The 17,027-nt window shown below is 47.2% G+C and overlaps 1 protein-coding gene across 4 annotated transcripts in view; it reads left to right on the top strand.

Annotated features, from left to right (window-relative positions):
- LOC135908781 (oxytocin receptor-like) overlaps positions 1 to 16,090 on the top strand; it is a 63,345-nt gene extending 47,255 nt beyond the window's left edge. For all 4 annotated transcript variants that reach the window (XM_065440706.1, XM_070531752.1, XM_065440648.1 and 1 more), the window contains exons 2-3: positions 13,545 to 14,432; positions 15,188 to 16,090. In XM_065440706.1, the coding sequence (XP_065296778.1) occupies positions 13,614 to 14,432; positions 15,188 to 15,598 (1,230 nt within the window). In that variant the 5' untranslated portion in view covers positions 13,545 to 13,613 and the 3' untranslated portion in view covers positions 15,599 to 16,090. The remainder of the gene's footprint in view (positions 1 to 13,544; positions 14,433 to 15,187) is intronic.
- Positions 16,091 to 17,027: the final 937 nt, after the last annotated feature.

Below are 17,027 nucleotides of genomic sequence, written 5' to 3'. Positions count from 1 at the left end.
CGGGGTCGGTCGCCCAGCCCGCGCCGGGAAAACTAACCACAGCGGCCTTCGGGGGCGAGGCCGCTTAGTCTGGACGTGCTCAAGGACCCCTACTGACGCGTACGCGGACCGACGATACATCGACGACGACGGTACCTGCTGATTACAGAAAAAGAATTTCCTTGGACATTCCTGTACTCCTCGACGGCCGTGAATTGACTGCTTTAGTGGACACTGGAGCGGATTATTCTATAATCAGCGAAAAACTGGCCACCCTTCTGAAGAAAGTGACAACGCCTTGGAATCAAGCGCCAGTTTGTACAGCTGGCGGGCACATCGTCACCCCACTCGGCATGTGCACGGCAAGAATACAGATTCGCGGCTCTACGTTTGTTGCCAGCTTGAGCATTCTCCCTCAGTGTTCTCGAGACCTAATCATCGGCATGGACTTTCTCAGGGAGCACGGAGCTATCATCGACATTCGCCAACGCCTCGTCACTTTCTCGACAAAGAGCGCGGCAGCGACGACCAACACCATCCACCCTCGAGCACCTCTTCGTGTCGTCGACGACGCTGTCACGTTACCACCACGTGCAAGTGTCGTGGTTCAGGTGGCATGTGACAGACTCTTACATGGTGAAGCGGTCGCAGAAAGCAATCGCTCTCTCCTGCTTTCTCAAGGTGTTTGCGTAGCAAGAAGCCTTATTGATCTCCATGATGGCCACTGTGAGGTTCTTGTCACGAACTTCAGCTATGAACACCGGCACCTTTTCCCCGGTACTGTCATCGCCTACGCCGACCCGATCGCCGACGTCACGGAGTGTTTTGTGTCCGAGACAGTCGACAATGCTGAACCATCTATACGCAACGTCGACATTAGTCCTACGCTTCCTGAAGAGAACAAACAACACCTCCGTGAGCTGTTGCTCCAGTTCCACTCTTGCTTTGCACGGTCGTCGAAGGTACGTCAAACGTCGCTTACGAAACACCGTATCATCACCTATGACGACGTGTCCCCCATACGGCAACAGCCTTATCGTGTTTCCCCGCCCGAACGACATGCAATTCAAACGCAGGTGAAGGAAATGCTTCAAGACGGCGTAATACAGCCTTCATGCAGTCCCTGGTCATCGCCAGTCGTTCTCGTTAAAAAGAAAGATGGCACGCTTCGGTTTTGTGTTGACTACCGGAAGCTAAACAACGTCACAAAGAAAGACGTGTACCCATTGCCTCGTGTCGACGATTCTCTGGATAGACTGAGGCGCGCGAAGTATTTCTCCTCTATCGATCTGAAAAGTGGCTACTGGCAAATTGAAGTAGATGAGCGGGACCGTGAGAAAACTGCGTTTGTGACTCCGGACGGCCTTTACGAATTTAGAGTACTCCCTTTCGGCCTCTGTTCCGCGCCAGCCACATTCCAGCGAATGATGGATACAGTTCTCGCTGACCTCAAATGGAAAAGCTGCCTCGTCTATCTCGATGATGTCGTTATCTTTTCGGAGACTTTTGACGAGCACCTTCGACGCCTTCGGAATGTACTTGAAGCCATTCGATCGGCTGACCTTACACTCAAGCCAGAGAAATGCCATTTCGGTTACGAGGAACTGAAGTTCCTTGGTCACGTCGTGAGCGCGGCAGGTGTTCGGCCCGATCCCGAGAAGACTGATGCCGTAGCTGCTTTTCCCACTCCAACCGACAAGAAAAGTGTCCGACGGTTTTTGGGCTTGTGTGCCTACTATCGGCGCTTCATTGAAAATTTTTCGAAGATTTCAGAGCCGCTATTTCGTCTTACACGTGACGACGTACCATTCCTCTGGACTGATGAACAACAGACTGCCTTTGCGGAGCTACAACGTCGATTGTCTTCTCCTCCCGTGCTCGGTCACTTTGATGAGGATGCTGACACAGAAGTACGCACTGACGCCAGCAATATCGGTCTCGGAGCTATCCTGGTGCAACGGCAAGACGGAACTGAACGAGTTATCGCCTACGCGAGCCGCACTCTGTCACGGGCAGAGTCCAATTATTCCACCACAGAGAAGGAGTGCCTTGCGGTTATTTGGGCTACTACAAAGTTTAGGCCGTATCTCTACGGGCGGCCATTTAAAGTGGTGACCGATCATCACGCTTTGTGCTGGTTGACCAACCTCCGAGACCCTTCTGGACGATTGGCACGTTGGAGTCTGCGACTCCAGGAATTTGACATCACCATCGTATACAAGTCCGGTAGGAAACATGAAGATGCTGACACGCTATCAAGAGCACCTGTGGCATCTCAGAATCCTGACGAGGAAGACGACAGCGCCTTCCTGGGAGCCCTCAGCAGGCCGGACCTGCTCGCTAAACAACGATCGGACGCTGAGTTAAGGCCCATCATTGATCACTTAGAAGGCGGCATCGCGCCCATTCCTCGCCCACTTTCGCGACGGTTGTCGTCATTTTGCCTTCGAGAGGGCATCTTATACAAAAGAAACACAGGTGCCGGCGACAAGCCACATCTTCTAGTAGTGCCTCAAGCCCTTCGCGACGACATCCTATTAGCCTGCCACGACGAGCCGACATCTGGTCACTTGGGTTACTCAAGGACTCTGGACAGGGTACGGCAAATGTACTACTGGCCTGGACTGACTGCTTGCGTCAAACGCTACGTGAAAGGATGCCGTGAATGCCAGCGCCGAAAGTCACCACCCTTCAAGCCTGCAGGCCTTCTACGACCCATCGACCCTCCGTGTACGCCGTTTGATCAAGTTGGAATGGACCTTCTTGGACCATTTCCTTTGTCTTCCTCCGGCAATAAGTGGATCATTGTCGCAACAGATTACTTGACGCGTTACGCTGAGACGAAGGCACTACCACGCGGGACAGCATCGGAAGTTGCCCAGTTCTTTATGCACCACATTGTGCTTCGGCATGGCGCACCATCATTCATTATCACTGACCGCGGGACGGCATTTACGGCGAAGCTTCTGGACGACATCTTGAAGTTGAGTTACACGACTCATCGAAAGACCACTGCATACCACCCTCAGACTAACGGCTTGACAGAAAGACTAAACAAAACACTGGCAGACATGCTCTCTATGTACGTCGATGTGCAGCACAAAACGTGGGACGAAATCCTGCCGTACGTAACGTTTGCGTACAACACTGCCACACAGGAAACTACACGATTTACGCCGTTTCACCTCGTTTATGGTCGAGAAGTTCAAACTATGCTAGACGCCATGATTCCATATGAAGACATTGATCAGCTCGACCAGTTAGCTCCTGGCGTCGAGGAGTACGTTCAACGTGCCGAGGAAGCACGTCAACTGGCCCGTGTCAACATAAGGCAGCAGCAGTGTACAGATGCCATAAGCCATCTTCATAAGCCATCATAATGCCATCTTCACCATCGACAAGTTACCTATGAGCCTGGTGACCAAGTTTGGGTTTGGACCCCCGTTAGACGGCGAGGCCTCAGCGAGAAACTCCTGAGCAAGTACTTCGGACCATACACAGTACTAAGGCGTGTAAGCGACGTGAACTATGAAGTGATTCCAGACGGAGACCTACCATCGCCCAAGCGCCGTTTACCACGCGCAGAGACTGTACATGTCGTCCGCCTCAAGCCCTATTTTGCACGGTGATGTTAAGTCTACTGGTGAAACAAACTCTTGTTTTTTTGCTGTCGTCGCGTCGTCCTCCAAAGAACTGCGAAGTGATTTTTTGTCTTTTTTTTTTTGCTCCCGCCGACAGATTCCATTTTTTTTCCCCTCGTGTGCATGCCCGTATGTGTGCTAGCGCGTTTCCCCCCCTTTTTTTATGTCCTACCTAATGCGCGTACCTTTCGTGTACGTCTTGTGTTTGAGCATCGAGTCGATGCTTCATAGGGAGGGGGAATAATGCCACCTGGTGTTTTGAGCCAGCGAACATTCAGCATTGCGTGCCCAGCAAAACGGCGAAGAAGACGACGAAGTCGAAGATCCCGCGCCAGCTGGAGAACCGTCGTTCAGTGCTTGGCATTTTTCATCTCTGGCTGATCCTACTGTCACTTATTCTTGTGTTAGAGCGTGACAATATATATATATATATATATATATATATATATATACAGGTAGTACCCAATTCTAGTGCATGAGCTGCTCTACTCGAAGAGGCATGCAAAATCGACTAATACAATCGCGTATACCCATGGATGCTATTCAGTCAGAACTCCAAACCTTAGCACTTTAGAAAAGGATGTAAAGGATGACTGGCCTGGAAATTTGAGTTAGACACGCCAAATGGGGGTTCAGAAAGATTCACTGATAACTATCTAAGCCCCTAGGTGTGCAAAGATGCAGCCCACAGCACGCGTTGTCTCGCTTACAACAGCGATCCGCACCGATGCCAAAAACCCGAGAGACCCCTCCATGCGTGACGCAAACGCTGTGTGACAAATGCGGGGTATTCTCTTGAGTGCAGCCCGTTGTTTGCGCAGCTGTTCGATTCCCCAAGCTGACGCCCGAATTCCCAATTTGTCGTCAGGTGCGCGTGGGTCACGTTTCTCTGGAAAAGCGAATAGCGTTTCCAAGTGCACACACAGACAGGGGAAGAACTACGGAATTCGCGCTTTGCCATTTCCTTTGGGATGTATGTGATCATACCTGTTGCAGGTTTACTACTGGGGCTTTGTGATTACCTTATATCCCGTGGTCTTGTTGAAGAACATAAGCGCAGTCTCAGCTGCGTTTCCGTAGCAACAGCGCTTTGTTGAGTGGCGCATATCCGTGATCGACTTTCACGACAACACGCCTTTCAACTCGTAACGCTGGGCCGCCTTTTTCAAATTGCGCGACGATAGTTTGTGAATGTAGGGTATCACAGCTACCCTCTGCCTACGCTGTGCGAGTGTCGCATGTTTGCGGCTTTGTGCGCATCTTTTTGAGAAGGCCCTCTGCGGCCGAAATGAAGAGGTGCTGAGGATACCCGGCGCTCAGCAATCTTTCGTCTTGATTATTGAAGGTATCTGGGATACAGTGCGGGCAAGATTTACCAAGAGCGTGCTTTAGGCACAACCTTACAATAGGTCGTTTAATGAACGTAGTCTGAGCGTACTCGAAAGGCACAAGTGGTTTGTTGGCTCGCCGTTCAAAGGTCCAGCAGACGCCAACACATTTAAACCGGTACCAAATATCTCAAAATCTGATTTGGCCATTGAGGGGGAGTTCGCGCGTTAGGCCAAGCGAGCTCATAGCATATTTGAACATAGCCAACACCTTTCTGCTTTCAAATTCAATTGCCTGCGCTTCACAATTTAAAACAACCAAAGAATCATAGACAAAGCTGAACACCTTCACCATCAGCTACAATCGTGCGTCAAAGGCACAGTGATATGCGTGCGTAACAGCTATTTGCCATTGTCAATCACCAGCGCATTGACAGAGGACGAAGGTGAAAGACGCTGTAGTCGAAACTCTGGCTTGTTTTGTCGATTTGGCCGCTGTTAGACTGATGAATACTGCGCTTTCAACAAACCTGTCCAGTTTTGTGAAGCGGATTGTTGCGAAAAGGACGCTTCAACAACGAATAAAGAGCTATTACAGCCCGGACTAGGGAGAGAAAACTGGAGCCGAATTCGGACAGCTTTTCGTTTGGAAGTGCTCTTTGCAAGTGGCTAGCCAACAGCAACGTTGCTTGCAAAATTCTCTTACGAATAATACTAGCGTAAAGTAGTTGTTTGAATGCCGACCCAGTTTCGCCATTGCTTAGTAGCGAACACAGCGATGTCAGAGAGAGAGTTGATAATATCACGCCACACACAAAAGCAACTGCGTACTGCTTCCAACCTCTCCATTTAGTCCCCATTTAACCTTATCTACAAAAGCAACTGCATAAACTGTTTCAGGCTTGTCGGCGACACGTCGGTATTATTAGTAAACCTTGCAATTGTGAGATTCTGAGACTGTACTTATGATCAGTCACTTTGTGGGACATCAGTTTTACTGTAGTAGTAGGCACAGTATCACTGTTGACGGTGACAACGACACGAACGCGTTGAGGGAAACAACCCGCCCGTCGACAGAAATTGTCTATCACGTCATGAGTTTGCTGCTAAACACCACAAAGGCGGTAGCTTTTTCCTTTCTTTCTTTCTTTCTTTCTTTCTTTCTTTCTTTCTTTCTTTCTTTCTTTCTTTCTTTTCTTTGTCGAGACGGGATTTGACCATAGACATACGAGTTGTAATCAGCTCTCTTCGGTAGTGTCTCGGGAAGACGTCCTGCCTCGGCTGTTCACCTCAAAGGACCAGATGCAGATGTCGCCGCCGTTAGCGGGAAGGTTCACTGTCCGCTGTAGAAGAAATTATTAATCTTATGATACGCATAATTCTTGGACAACACTTGAGCGGAACGCCCATATATGATCTAATGTATTCATTTGCATGTGGCTTGCTTTACCTTTTCTCTTATTAGTAGGAATCCTACACACATACCTACAACGCTTACTTCAGAGTAAAGAAAATATACTGCGGTTTATGCATAGAATTAGAACAAGAAAAAGGTAAACCGGGGATGGCTGTACGAATATGTGCAAACATTCAATTACAATTCATTTCTATGTCTCCCATCGTAAGCGATGCAAGAGGCAATGCGCCTACGTGATCACCAGCATTGGCCAGTCGTGACTGATGGTTGATAAGAACGGAATAAAACCGAACGAAAGAGATCGCTACATTAAACCGCCCCTGTATAAAAAGAGCACTGATTTCAACGATGGCAGTTAGCCCGCGTGTTAAATGCACGGAGCTTAACTGCAGATTCTTGTTCCACACTTCTCACCTTGCTCTACGCGTTTCCTGAAACTTCCTTTTAGGTGCTTGCTGTTTGCATGCCTTATGTCATACACCGAAGGCATACGCAGATACCATTTTATTTTTGAACTTTCTTTATTTTTATCGGAACATGTCTGAATGATTTGAAAGTTCTCCACACTGAATGGGATTTCCGGGGGTGATAAATGGTCGGCGCAGAATACGTTTGCCGTTTGAAGCATGGCCCATTCTTCAGCTCCATACGCCCTTTTACTGTAAATACACAAAATAAGGCAAGAAAGAAAGCCCGCAGAATAAAGAAGCGGTTGACCATATGCAGTGCTTTCTCCTGCCACGCACCCTGATTTAAGTAAAACTCTTGCTTGGGCTAGTTGGTTCATGCTTGAATGAGTAAACGCAAGGCGCAAAACACCAGGACTGAAGAACACAAACTACAGGACCGGCGCTGGTCCTGTCATTTCTGTTCTTCTTCAGTCCTGGTCTTTTGCGCCTTGCCCTTACTCATTCAAGCATGAACCAACTAGCCCAAGCAAGAGCTTTAGGCGCCGGTTCTGTCTTTGTGTTCTTCTTCAGTCCTGTTCTTTTGCGCCTTGCCTTTACTCATTCAACTCTGATTTTATTTCTTTGTAGTGAGTGTTTTTTCTGCACAAGAACATTGTTTGTTCAAGAACAATGCCAACGGCACAAGACTCGTTGAAGTATGCAACAATACGCACTTCATGAGTATTTTATGGCGTTTCCATTAAGCTGTCACGTTGTATCGCATTCGCGATGCATCGGCATTCGCAGTGAATTGAGAATGCCGCAGGGCACTGGAGCGCATAAAGAATGCTTGCGGTCAGCTATGCATGCTGCATTAGCAGGAAGTCTAAATATGCTTCGTAAAATGGGTCACGCCGGACCCATCAATTTTGTTTGTGTTATTGTTTTGTTTTTTCCCCGCATAGTCTGCGTTTTATCGCCTTGCACGTTGTGACAGCAATGCTGCCACTACATTATTCGAGCATCGAATGCAGTATTGAAAGCTTACGTGTCGAAGCTTTTGTATGCTTATTCCAGGGTTAAATGTTCTGAAGTGGACAAGTGCGCTTCGGCCTAAAGTATGCGCACTTCCACGCGGCGCCATGTCTCTGTTATGCGCAGCGAAAATTAAACCCGTATATTAGACGCATTCTTTACCGCTTTCCGCTGCACCCCGCAGCACAAACTCCCCATGCGCAGTGGGCCTGAAAACACAACGTCACCATTACAACGACCGCCCTGTTACTTGAGACCATGCGAAAATTTATGCACGTCTGCAATGACAGCTTTTTTGCCACCTGCAGGAGAAGGCTCACTGTCTCGACTAGGTGCGCTGTATTAAGTACTATATTCCTCAATGATGTCGACAGATCTCTGGAGCGCCATCAACCATTGTTGATTATTACTTAGTGTTTCTGGGGAAAAAATATGATTTCAGTGCCAGGGTCCTGGCTATTTTTACTCGTAAAGTGCTTAACAATGCGGTCTTGGCCTGAAGTCTACGTGTGAGTTGCCTAGAAAGCGAGTTACGATTCCTTGATTTGAAGCTGATGTTTATTAATGACCATAATTGCTGGGTGTATTCGCCCGGCTCAAAATCAAATACGCTTTTTAATTATGCGTCTACAAACTTTACACGACAGACATCCTCTATGAAAATAGGCAGGAATTCACGAGGCTTGTCAGATTGCGCGCAGTAATGGTTGCATTAGTCAGGCCTTCCTGCCACGTTCAGGCAGAGACCTGCAATATCTGTCCAAACTGCATGTCTAAGTATACGCATGCTCTGTTGAATTCAGTAAAGCTACTTCCTTAGGCGCTAGATTTTAATTGAGGGTGATGTATTGTGTGTTTATCTGCCGTGTGGTTGTTTTCACACGTATGTACGACATGATTTCCCTTAAAAACTTCCAGTTGCGAGTGAGCGCTAATCCAGCCTTCATGTGTCCTTGTCCTCCTTGGTGTCCTGTAAGTTCATCGTGAATGAAAATGAACTTGCCCAACTTGCTGTACTACTTTGCTCTTGTTGTAAAGAGCCAGAAACACTTTATAATTTTTATAATTTTTTTCTATCCTGCCGCCGCTTATTATTCTTTCGATTATTCTTCGTAGTTTTTACTAGTAATCTAGATTTTATTTTATCGACGTCAAATAAATTGTCTTTTGGGATATGTAAGTTGGGTACCATCCACAGGTTTATTGTAGCAGCTCTGCCTAAGTTCACTGAAGCGTCCGTCTGGGGTGCTGATCGCACTGTACTTAAATATTTCGGGGAAGCATGCCTAATCAAAATACTGTAGGCCTTATGTTACCCAGTGCTTTCTTTTTGATTGTTTGTGTGCTTAATTTGTCCATGGCATGTGTACTTTCCATCAACTTTAGTGTTCCCAATCCCCTTGTGAGTATATAGGCCATGTGTTTTGATGCCAAAACGAAAAAACACTCACGTGCCAATTATGTGGTACATCGAAGTAATGCTCCACACCATTATTACGCAGTAGGCGAGTAGGGGCGATGCGTATGCTGGTGTGGTATAACATAGCAATTTAAGCGCCTACACATTTCCGGACATGTCAAGAACGTCGCCTTTATTTTGCTGTTGTTGTTTTAACCGACACAGCAACGCAGGCACAGTCCACTACTCCTATACTTCTGAGTGTACACTCGCGCACTTGCTAATCCATTCGTCATGCTACACTCCGCGAAGCATCGCTTGCAGGGCGTCCAGGATGCAGGCCACTGTGTAGGGAAGTGTATCTCTGTCTTGCGTGGCTTGTCGCCTCCCATCTGTAATGAGAGAGTTCGCACAGTTGACAACTAGTGTCTAGTCTTTCGATACTAACCCGAGCTTACTGTCAGCCGCAGTCTTCGCCGTAATTCTGGGAGAAGCTTACCATGCACCTAAAGCGGGCAATTTTCGTCACCAACTTCAATTGCATGCTGTATGCAGGCTTGTGTGACAAACATTACAGGAACTGACCTAAATGACTAAATGACCTAAAACATGGCGTGTACTCCTTCTTTGAAGGTGTCCCATTCCCACGAGTTAAAGAGGCATGCATTCGCTACGAACCTTGTCTCGGCGTAAGCCTTAGCGATTGCACACGAGAAATGGCCCAGTGTGTGTGTCTCCTTCTAGGCAGCTCCGGCCAACCAGACCAACTCAAGTCACCTCTCTCTAGTCGTCTCTTTGCGTTGTCATTGCAGCGAGTTATCGAAGACTTTATTGAAAAACAAGGTGATAATGTGGGTGGCCTTGTGTTCATTAAAAATATTTCAGTTGTAAATGATTGCGCGATACAGGCTGGAAGCCGATGATGATTATTTCACTGAAAAACTTACCTAGCCTGTCCTAGTCGTTCCAGGCCTTCTGGTGTAGTGTCTGAAGTGAGTGACATTGTGATAATGACGATAATGGTATTTACTGTATGATATTTACTGTCGTCCCCTATGAAACGGGGTAGCGACAAATAGTCATAAGGCATGCTTGAGCTATTCAGGTTTTACTGTAGGTTTTTAGTAGGCTAGCATTTTGCTTATATCTCGTTAATGTTTTCTGTCTTCATTAAAGCATCTATGTATGTACTGTACAGCTACTTATGTTTCTAACAAACCCGACTCTATCGATCGCTTCCTAGCTTTTGCCTTTTTTTTAACATCAGTAATCTAAACGTCTACTCCTTATTTCGACTTCTGACCTTCCTAGCCCTTCTAGAAGGTGGACGTTCCCTACAGTTCTTGCTGGATTAATATCCTGGCATTCCACTACGCTGTGCTGAATCGTCTCCGGACTTTTTCTGCAGCAGGCACATTCTTCATAACGTTTCGAATATTTTCTCCGGTATGTTATTCTTTTCAGGCATCCCGCTCGGGCCTCAAATACCAAGATACTGCCCTTTGTGTTGTCGTGCAGATTTTCTCTCCTGATTTCTCTCTTGCCGTGTATGTAAGTCTTCGTGGACTTCTTGTTTTCATCATTTGTAGTGAATGTACCGTCTCCATTCCTTTCGCTTTTCTATTTCATGACACCGAGTTGTCTGTTTGCCTTTTCAATTACCCTGTACTTGGTTGCCAACTTTCTTGATCACTTCCTCCCTTCCATCACATTGTGATTTATGGCGAGTTCCTTGCATCCTGACGGGTTCTCTTCAATAATCATTGAACCTATATTGTATCTCCAGCAGCAAATATCAGTAAAAGCAGGTGAGAAGGATTTTATGTGAACACGTACCGTTCGCTGGCGCTGCGGACACACATCTTAAGGTTCAGGACAATGGGACATCCCCCCTGGATCCGCGCATGATCTCGTCAGATATATTTGCGGACACTGCATACACGTCGTATGTGCGCCGGATGCAAGCTTCAGCAAAAGGGCTTACATTGTTATGGTGCATTTGGAGAGGACCATGTGCGCAAGAGGGAGACGAATAGGAAGTGGTAGACTGTCTACTGAGCTGTGACCTTTGTACCACCCTCAAAACGGAGCTTTGCAGTGACCGCCGCTTAATTCTTCGCCGATTTCGCAGGAGATGGTGCCTGGTCCGGCAATGCCTGGGTCGACTGCGTCCACTCTCGTACTCACGCATCCGCGATTTCCGGAAACCTTCTGCAGCACCGATGGCGCCGACGTCGACGACTGGCTGTAGATGTATGAGTGGATGAGCAGCCATAACAAAGAAAATCTCACAGTGTTGCAGGCGAACATAATTTTTTACTTGGCAGGAGCAGCGCGAGTGTGCTTTCTATATCACGAAGCAGAACTCCGTGACTGGGAGACCTGCAAGCAGAAGCTGCGAGATGTCTTCGAAAAACCGCTAGGCCAGAAGGTCATGGCCAAGAAAGAGTTGGCATTACGAGTTGAAACATGCACCGAGGGTTACGTCGACTATATACAAGACGTGCTGGCATTCTTCCGCAAAGCCGACGCTGAACTGCCCGAGTGTAAAAAAGTCGGGCATGTCTTAAAAGCTATAGCCGATGACGCCTTCAATCTACTGATATGTAAGAAGTGTACTTCGATTATTGACGTTATCAAGGAGTGCAAGCGTTTCGAGCAGGTAAAAAGCCCTTTGTACCTACCAGTTATTTGCACGGATTCCCAATACGGGTGCAACATTTTGGGTCGATAGGGCGATTTTGTGTCGACTACCGTCAGTTCAACAAGATCACGAGAAAGAATGTACGCCTCCTCCCGCGGATTGAAGACGCTTTCCGACTTCCTATACGGATCCAAATATTTCTCTTCAATCCACCTACGGTCCGGTTATTGGCAGACTGCTGTTGATGAATTCGACCATGAGAAAACCGCTTTCGTTACAACGGATGGCCTTTACCATTTTAAGGTTATGCCTTTCGGACTTTGTAATGCTCTAACAACTTTAGAAGGAATGATGGACTCTCTCCTTCGGGGCCATAAGTGGTACACCTGCCTATGTTACCTGGACGATGTCATCGTATTTTCCCCTACGTTTGACATCCACCTGAATCGCTTGGCCGCTATTCTTGAAGTCTTCAGGAAGACTGGCCTTCAACTTAACTCTGCTAAGTGTCATTTTGGACACCGCGAAGTCAAAGTTCTTTGCCACCCTGTCAGTGCTGCTGGTATACATCCTTAGCCTGATAACATTCACGCAGCCAAGAACTTTCCTGGGCTCTGCACCTCCACCAAATGTTACGAAGAGGAAGCCCGACGCACAAACGTATCTATAACTATTTACATAGGAAAACGTTAATGGTAAACGCGCAAGCGTTTACCATTAGGCGACAAAGGTCACGGCTAAGTAGACGGTCTACCACTTCCTCTTCTTCCCCCTTTTGCGCGCATGGTCTTGTCCAAATGCACCGTAACAATATTATCCCCCTGTATGGCTCACTGATAAAGTGCTGCCAGTGAGTACACTTCTGTCCACCGTAATAAAACAATATATCACATTAAACCTGTTTATGTGATGCCGACTGATAATTATTCTTAAACTACAGTCATGTTTCTAGAATACCTACGTTATCCAATGGCTTCACTTATATGACCATTGGTTATGTGCCAATGGGTAGGTGCCCGTTCTTTGACAATCCTCCGGAATGCGCTTGTGCCAGAGTAACACAAGACATACACAATCCTTAAATGGACCTGGATATGTGTTGTACTTCTCTATGCATACAGATGTAATCACCATTCTTTCATACAAAGCCTTCGTCCTCATGAGATCACAGCGTTGACGCCTCAGACAGTGCATCCGCCTGATTTGGTGTTTGTATTGTGACACAGCTTGTGAATGGTGTAGCGTATACATGTAAATATTACACGGGATTGCACGTTGCATAAAAATAAACATAAACACGATTGTTTTTAGTTGTATAGCGCTGAACTACTTGCTTTTCTTCAAATGAATGTCATCATGTGCGTTGGATCTGCGTATTTTTTACTTTAGCACTACAGCAATTTCTGCGGAAACCAGATGTATCTTAACCTGTTGCGCAGCAAAGCTCTGAATATCACTGCTTCTGTGGTTCTTTACGTACTTACGGAAATAAAATTGTTGTCAAAAGCTGCGACTGCACAATTTCTTGATTTAAAAGATAGGCATTCGCGCCATAATACTATCACTGCGCTCACGCGTATGGCTCTCAAGCCGTGTGTCGCGGTCTCATCGTGCCGCATTGCTCGAATAATGTGCGGTATAAACATCGATTCTTTTTCATGCGCCATACTAATTCTGAGCCACTGATGCGCTTTTATTCCTTTTTTTTTCAGCCCTTCCATTTGATCTCGCAGTCAAGACGGGAACTTCAGCCAGCACCAAACTCTGGAATTATAGGCCCTATGGTGGGGAACGAGAAGCAACCTTGCGCGATGCCGGACATCTCCACAAGGACCTCCAGCCATGCCGCCTTGCAAGACAGCGCAAGGAACGCCACCTTTAACTTATCATCCCTGCAAACCACCGATATTGGAAACAGTAGTGAAGAGTCCGTCTTCGGTCCTCAGTACCATAGTCATGTGCGCATCACTGTTATTATAATCATGGTCGCTTTCTCAATCGCTGGCAACTGCGTCGTCTGCTGGCGGCTGCTACGAAACCATCGCCGCAGGCGCTACCAGAAAGCGCACATACTGTTCTTGAACCTCGCCGTTGCCGACCTTCTTGTTACAACCGTGACGATGACATCGCAAATGGTGTGGGAGATCATGGGCCGCGCTTGGATTGCCGGTGACGCATTCTGCAGAGTGTTTAAGGTTCTCCAAACTTTCGCACTAGCGTCTTCCACCTACATGATCGTGAGCATAGCTCTGGACAGGCACTTCGCGATCGTGTACCCGCTCGCCGCCTGCTTGGCGCCGTCACACCTGGCAGCCGGGTCATGGCTCGCCTCACTGATCCCTTCTCTGCCCAATCTGTACATGTTCCGGCTCGTTGAGGCCAGCGAAAATCTCCAATACTGCGCGTCGGTTTTCTACGCCCGTAAGGCAGACTCGCCGCTTCCTCGCCAACTGTACATGACCTTCGTTTTCCTCAGCGTGTTCGTACTTCCCCTCATTCTGCTGGTTGTGCTTTACGGTCGCATCCTGATCGAGATTTGGAAACAGAGCTCGGCGCTCAAGAATCGACACCAGACTGCCTCGCCTTTCCCAAAGGCCAAGGTACTCTTCAAGTTTTGTTAAGTATGTCCGATCTGCTTGGGCACTGAACTGCATGGGATTGAGTACAGATACCTCAATAATAATACATTCTTGAAATGGTTAGGCAGGAAAGTTCGCGACGAATTATTGTTCAAGGGGCGCTAAAGTCGAAATATATGTTTATAGGAATGAAAGTGCAATTTACATAACGTAGCACGAATACGTGAATACGTAATGCAGCGTGAAACAAAGAAAGATTGCAAAAATTTCTCATTATGTGTGAACTGCAGGCCTAATTGTTACTTTCGGCCTAAGAAAAGTTACCTCTCTTTCACATAAAATATGGACCTTTATTCAGAAGTGTGCAAACAGGTGAGATATGAGCAGTTCTTCACTTGTGCGGTAGGGTATAATATGGCTGCAATCTCTGTCCAACGCCTAGTTAAATGGCTACGAAGGTTAGCTGCTGTCACGTAGTGTTTCATTTGAATTTTGGAAAATGTATTACGTATTTACAATTCTTAGGGAGTTGTTCGACCCCGCGAGTAGTCCGGTGGGCTAATTTTGTGCTGGGTAAGTTGCATCATCCACCGCCGAACGCAACAAACCTTTAGTTCACAGCAATTTTCTCCCTGCTGCAGACATTTTTCCAGCCATTTGTCACTAAATGATAAAGTATACGGTTTCCTACTCTTACGAATGGTTACTCCCTACAAGTTCCGTTGTGAATATTGGTCCCGATTCTCAACTCACTTTCTTTCCTTTCTGCTTTGCAGGTGAAAACCATCAAGCTCACTGCCGCCATTTTCATCGCATTCTTGGTGACGAACGTACCCTACATGGTACTGGAAATGGTCCTGGCCTTTGCCGGCACCGGCGCCTCTCTGGATCAAAACATGGTGGCGCTGTTCGGCGTCATCTCGGCCTCGAACAGCACGGTGAACCCCTACATATTCCTCTTCTTTCAAAAGAGCAGCGAAAGTGCCAAGCGGAAGCGATTCGTGATGCCCTTCCGTAAAGACGCCGTAGCGGAGCTTCCCGATGGCCGCTCCAGTTGCCGTAACGGAGGCCTCGAGCTGTACCCGGCTCCGGGAAAATGCAACTCGCCGCCCGTGTTCACCCTCGCCCCGAGGGAGAGCAGCGTCGCCTGTTCCTCGTGTCTACCCACCGAACTCAGCAGCTTATGACGGTTCGGACCGTCCCGCCGCTTCCGGGAACCTTCTATACACGCTGGTGGCGAACAGTGACATTTTATGGTGCTCCTGCAAGCGGGGATCGGTGGCAGCGTGTACCTCCTGTGCTGCTATGCGGCTCATCGGCCCGTTCCGGACTCTGACGACTTTAGCTACATCTGGTACCTTATGAGCGGACTGCGTAAAAGTCGGAGAACATTCCTGTCGGCTTCGATCCGCAGTTATATCTCTAAGTGAGCGTATTTATATTACCTTTCGTGGGCGCACGCATTCTGTGAATGACATCGCGAGTTACTGTGCTGCCGTGCGTCCTTTCGAGTATTACGCATCTTGCGCGCGTTCTGTGCATGCGCGTTTTCTTTATTTATCACTTTGTTATCGTCTTTTTTGTTGTATTTAACTTCTAGCATACTCATGTCAAAAGGACGGACTGTCACTACAATATTGTTACTATACAATCTTCGTTATATTTTCCAATAAAAGAAAATGCCGATATTTATCAAAATAGCTATAGCCCCAGGTAACCCCGGGTAACCAGGTGCATCGGTGATTAGGTAAGTTAATACACGTTAATGTATAAGTACAAATACTGTGGTGGTGTCGATGATGATGGTGGTGGTGGTAGTGTTGGTGCTGGTTTATTGGATTCCACGAAGCACTTTGTGCTGGCTTCTGTGACAAGAATGCGGCATTTTCTCGGTGAAATATTACGGGCAAAATATCTTTCTCTTGCAGCCGTTTTCTTTTGAACGTCTGGCTGTCAATGAACATAGGAAGTTGGTGGGGATGCAGGGTCTTTCTTTATTTTGCCATTGCACACCAACTCAGGTAATGGGTGGTCCTGGCCAAGCAGGGAATAAAAGGAGAGCCAATGTGCGTAACAACACAAACGCGGAATAGAGCATTTCGTGTGTCTCAAAATTACGAGAAGAAGGGCGTGCTGGAAATGACACTAGAACATGGTTCACTGTAGCGTAAACAGCCATAGCCCTCGCAGTGCAGTACCAGTAGATGACGCGAGTTGCCTTGACAGGTACACTAATGGAAACTCTCTTGCTTACCAGAGGAGTCCATAAAGATAGAACTGGAGAAAAAAAAAGAAGCAGGCTTCCTTCGCTGTTATTTGATAATGCAAGAGGTAGGATCAGCCTCCATCATGGCACATGAGTAAGTACAGTCGGCATTCTAAAAGTGAAGCTGCTCTTGCCTTTAAATGCGGTGAGACATTCCACTCGAAACGTCCCTTCCAAACGTAGGCCAAACTAACTTGAAAGAAATCTCAGGAGTGTGGCGAGTAATAATTTGCGAGCAATGCTAAAAGAGGGTGACAGGATTAGTTGTGACGCAACATGGAGAAATTTTCAAGATATAAATGATTCGGGCACCCCTTAGGAAAACACCGAAGTTTTTGTAATTTGAGTTG

The sequence above is a fragment of the Dermacentor albipictus genome, chromosome 1 (genome assembly GCF_038994185.2).
Source record: "Dermacentor albipictus isolate Rhodes 1998 colony chromosome 1, USDA_Dalb.pri_finalv2, whole genome shotgun sequence".
NCBI classification, from domain to species: Eukaryota; Metazoa; Arthropoda; class Arachnida; order Ixodida; family Ixodidae; genus Dermacentor; species Dermacentor albipictus.
Note: the sequence above shows the minus strand (reverse complement) of the source record. Positions and strands in the feature narration are given on the sequence as shown.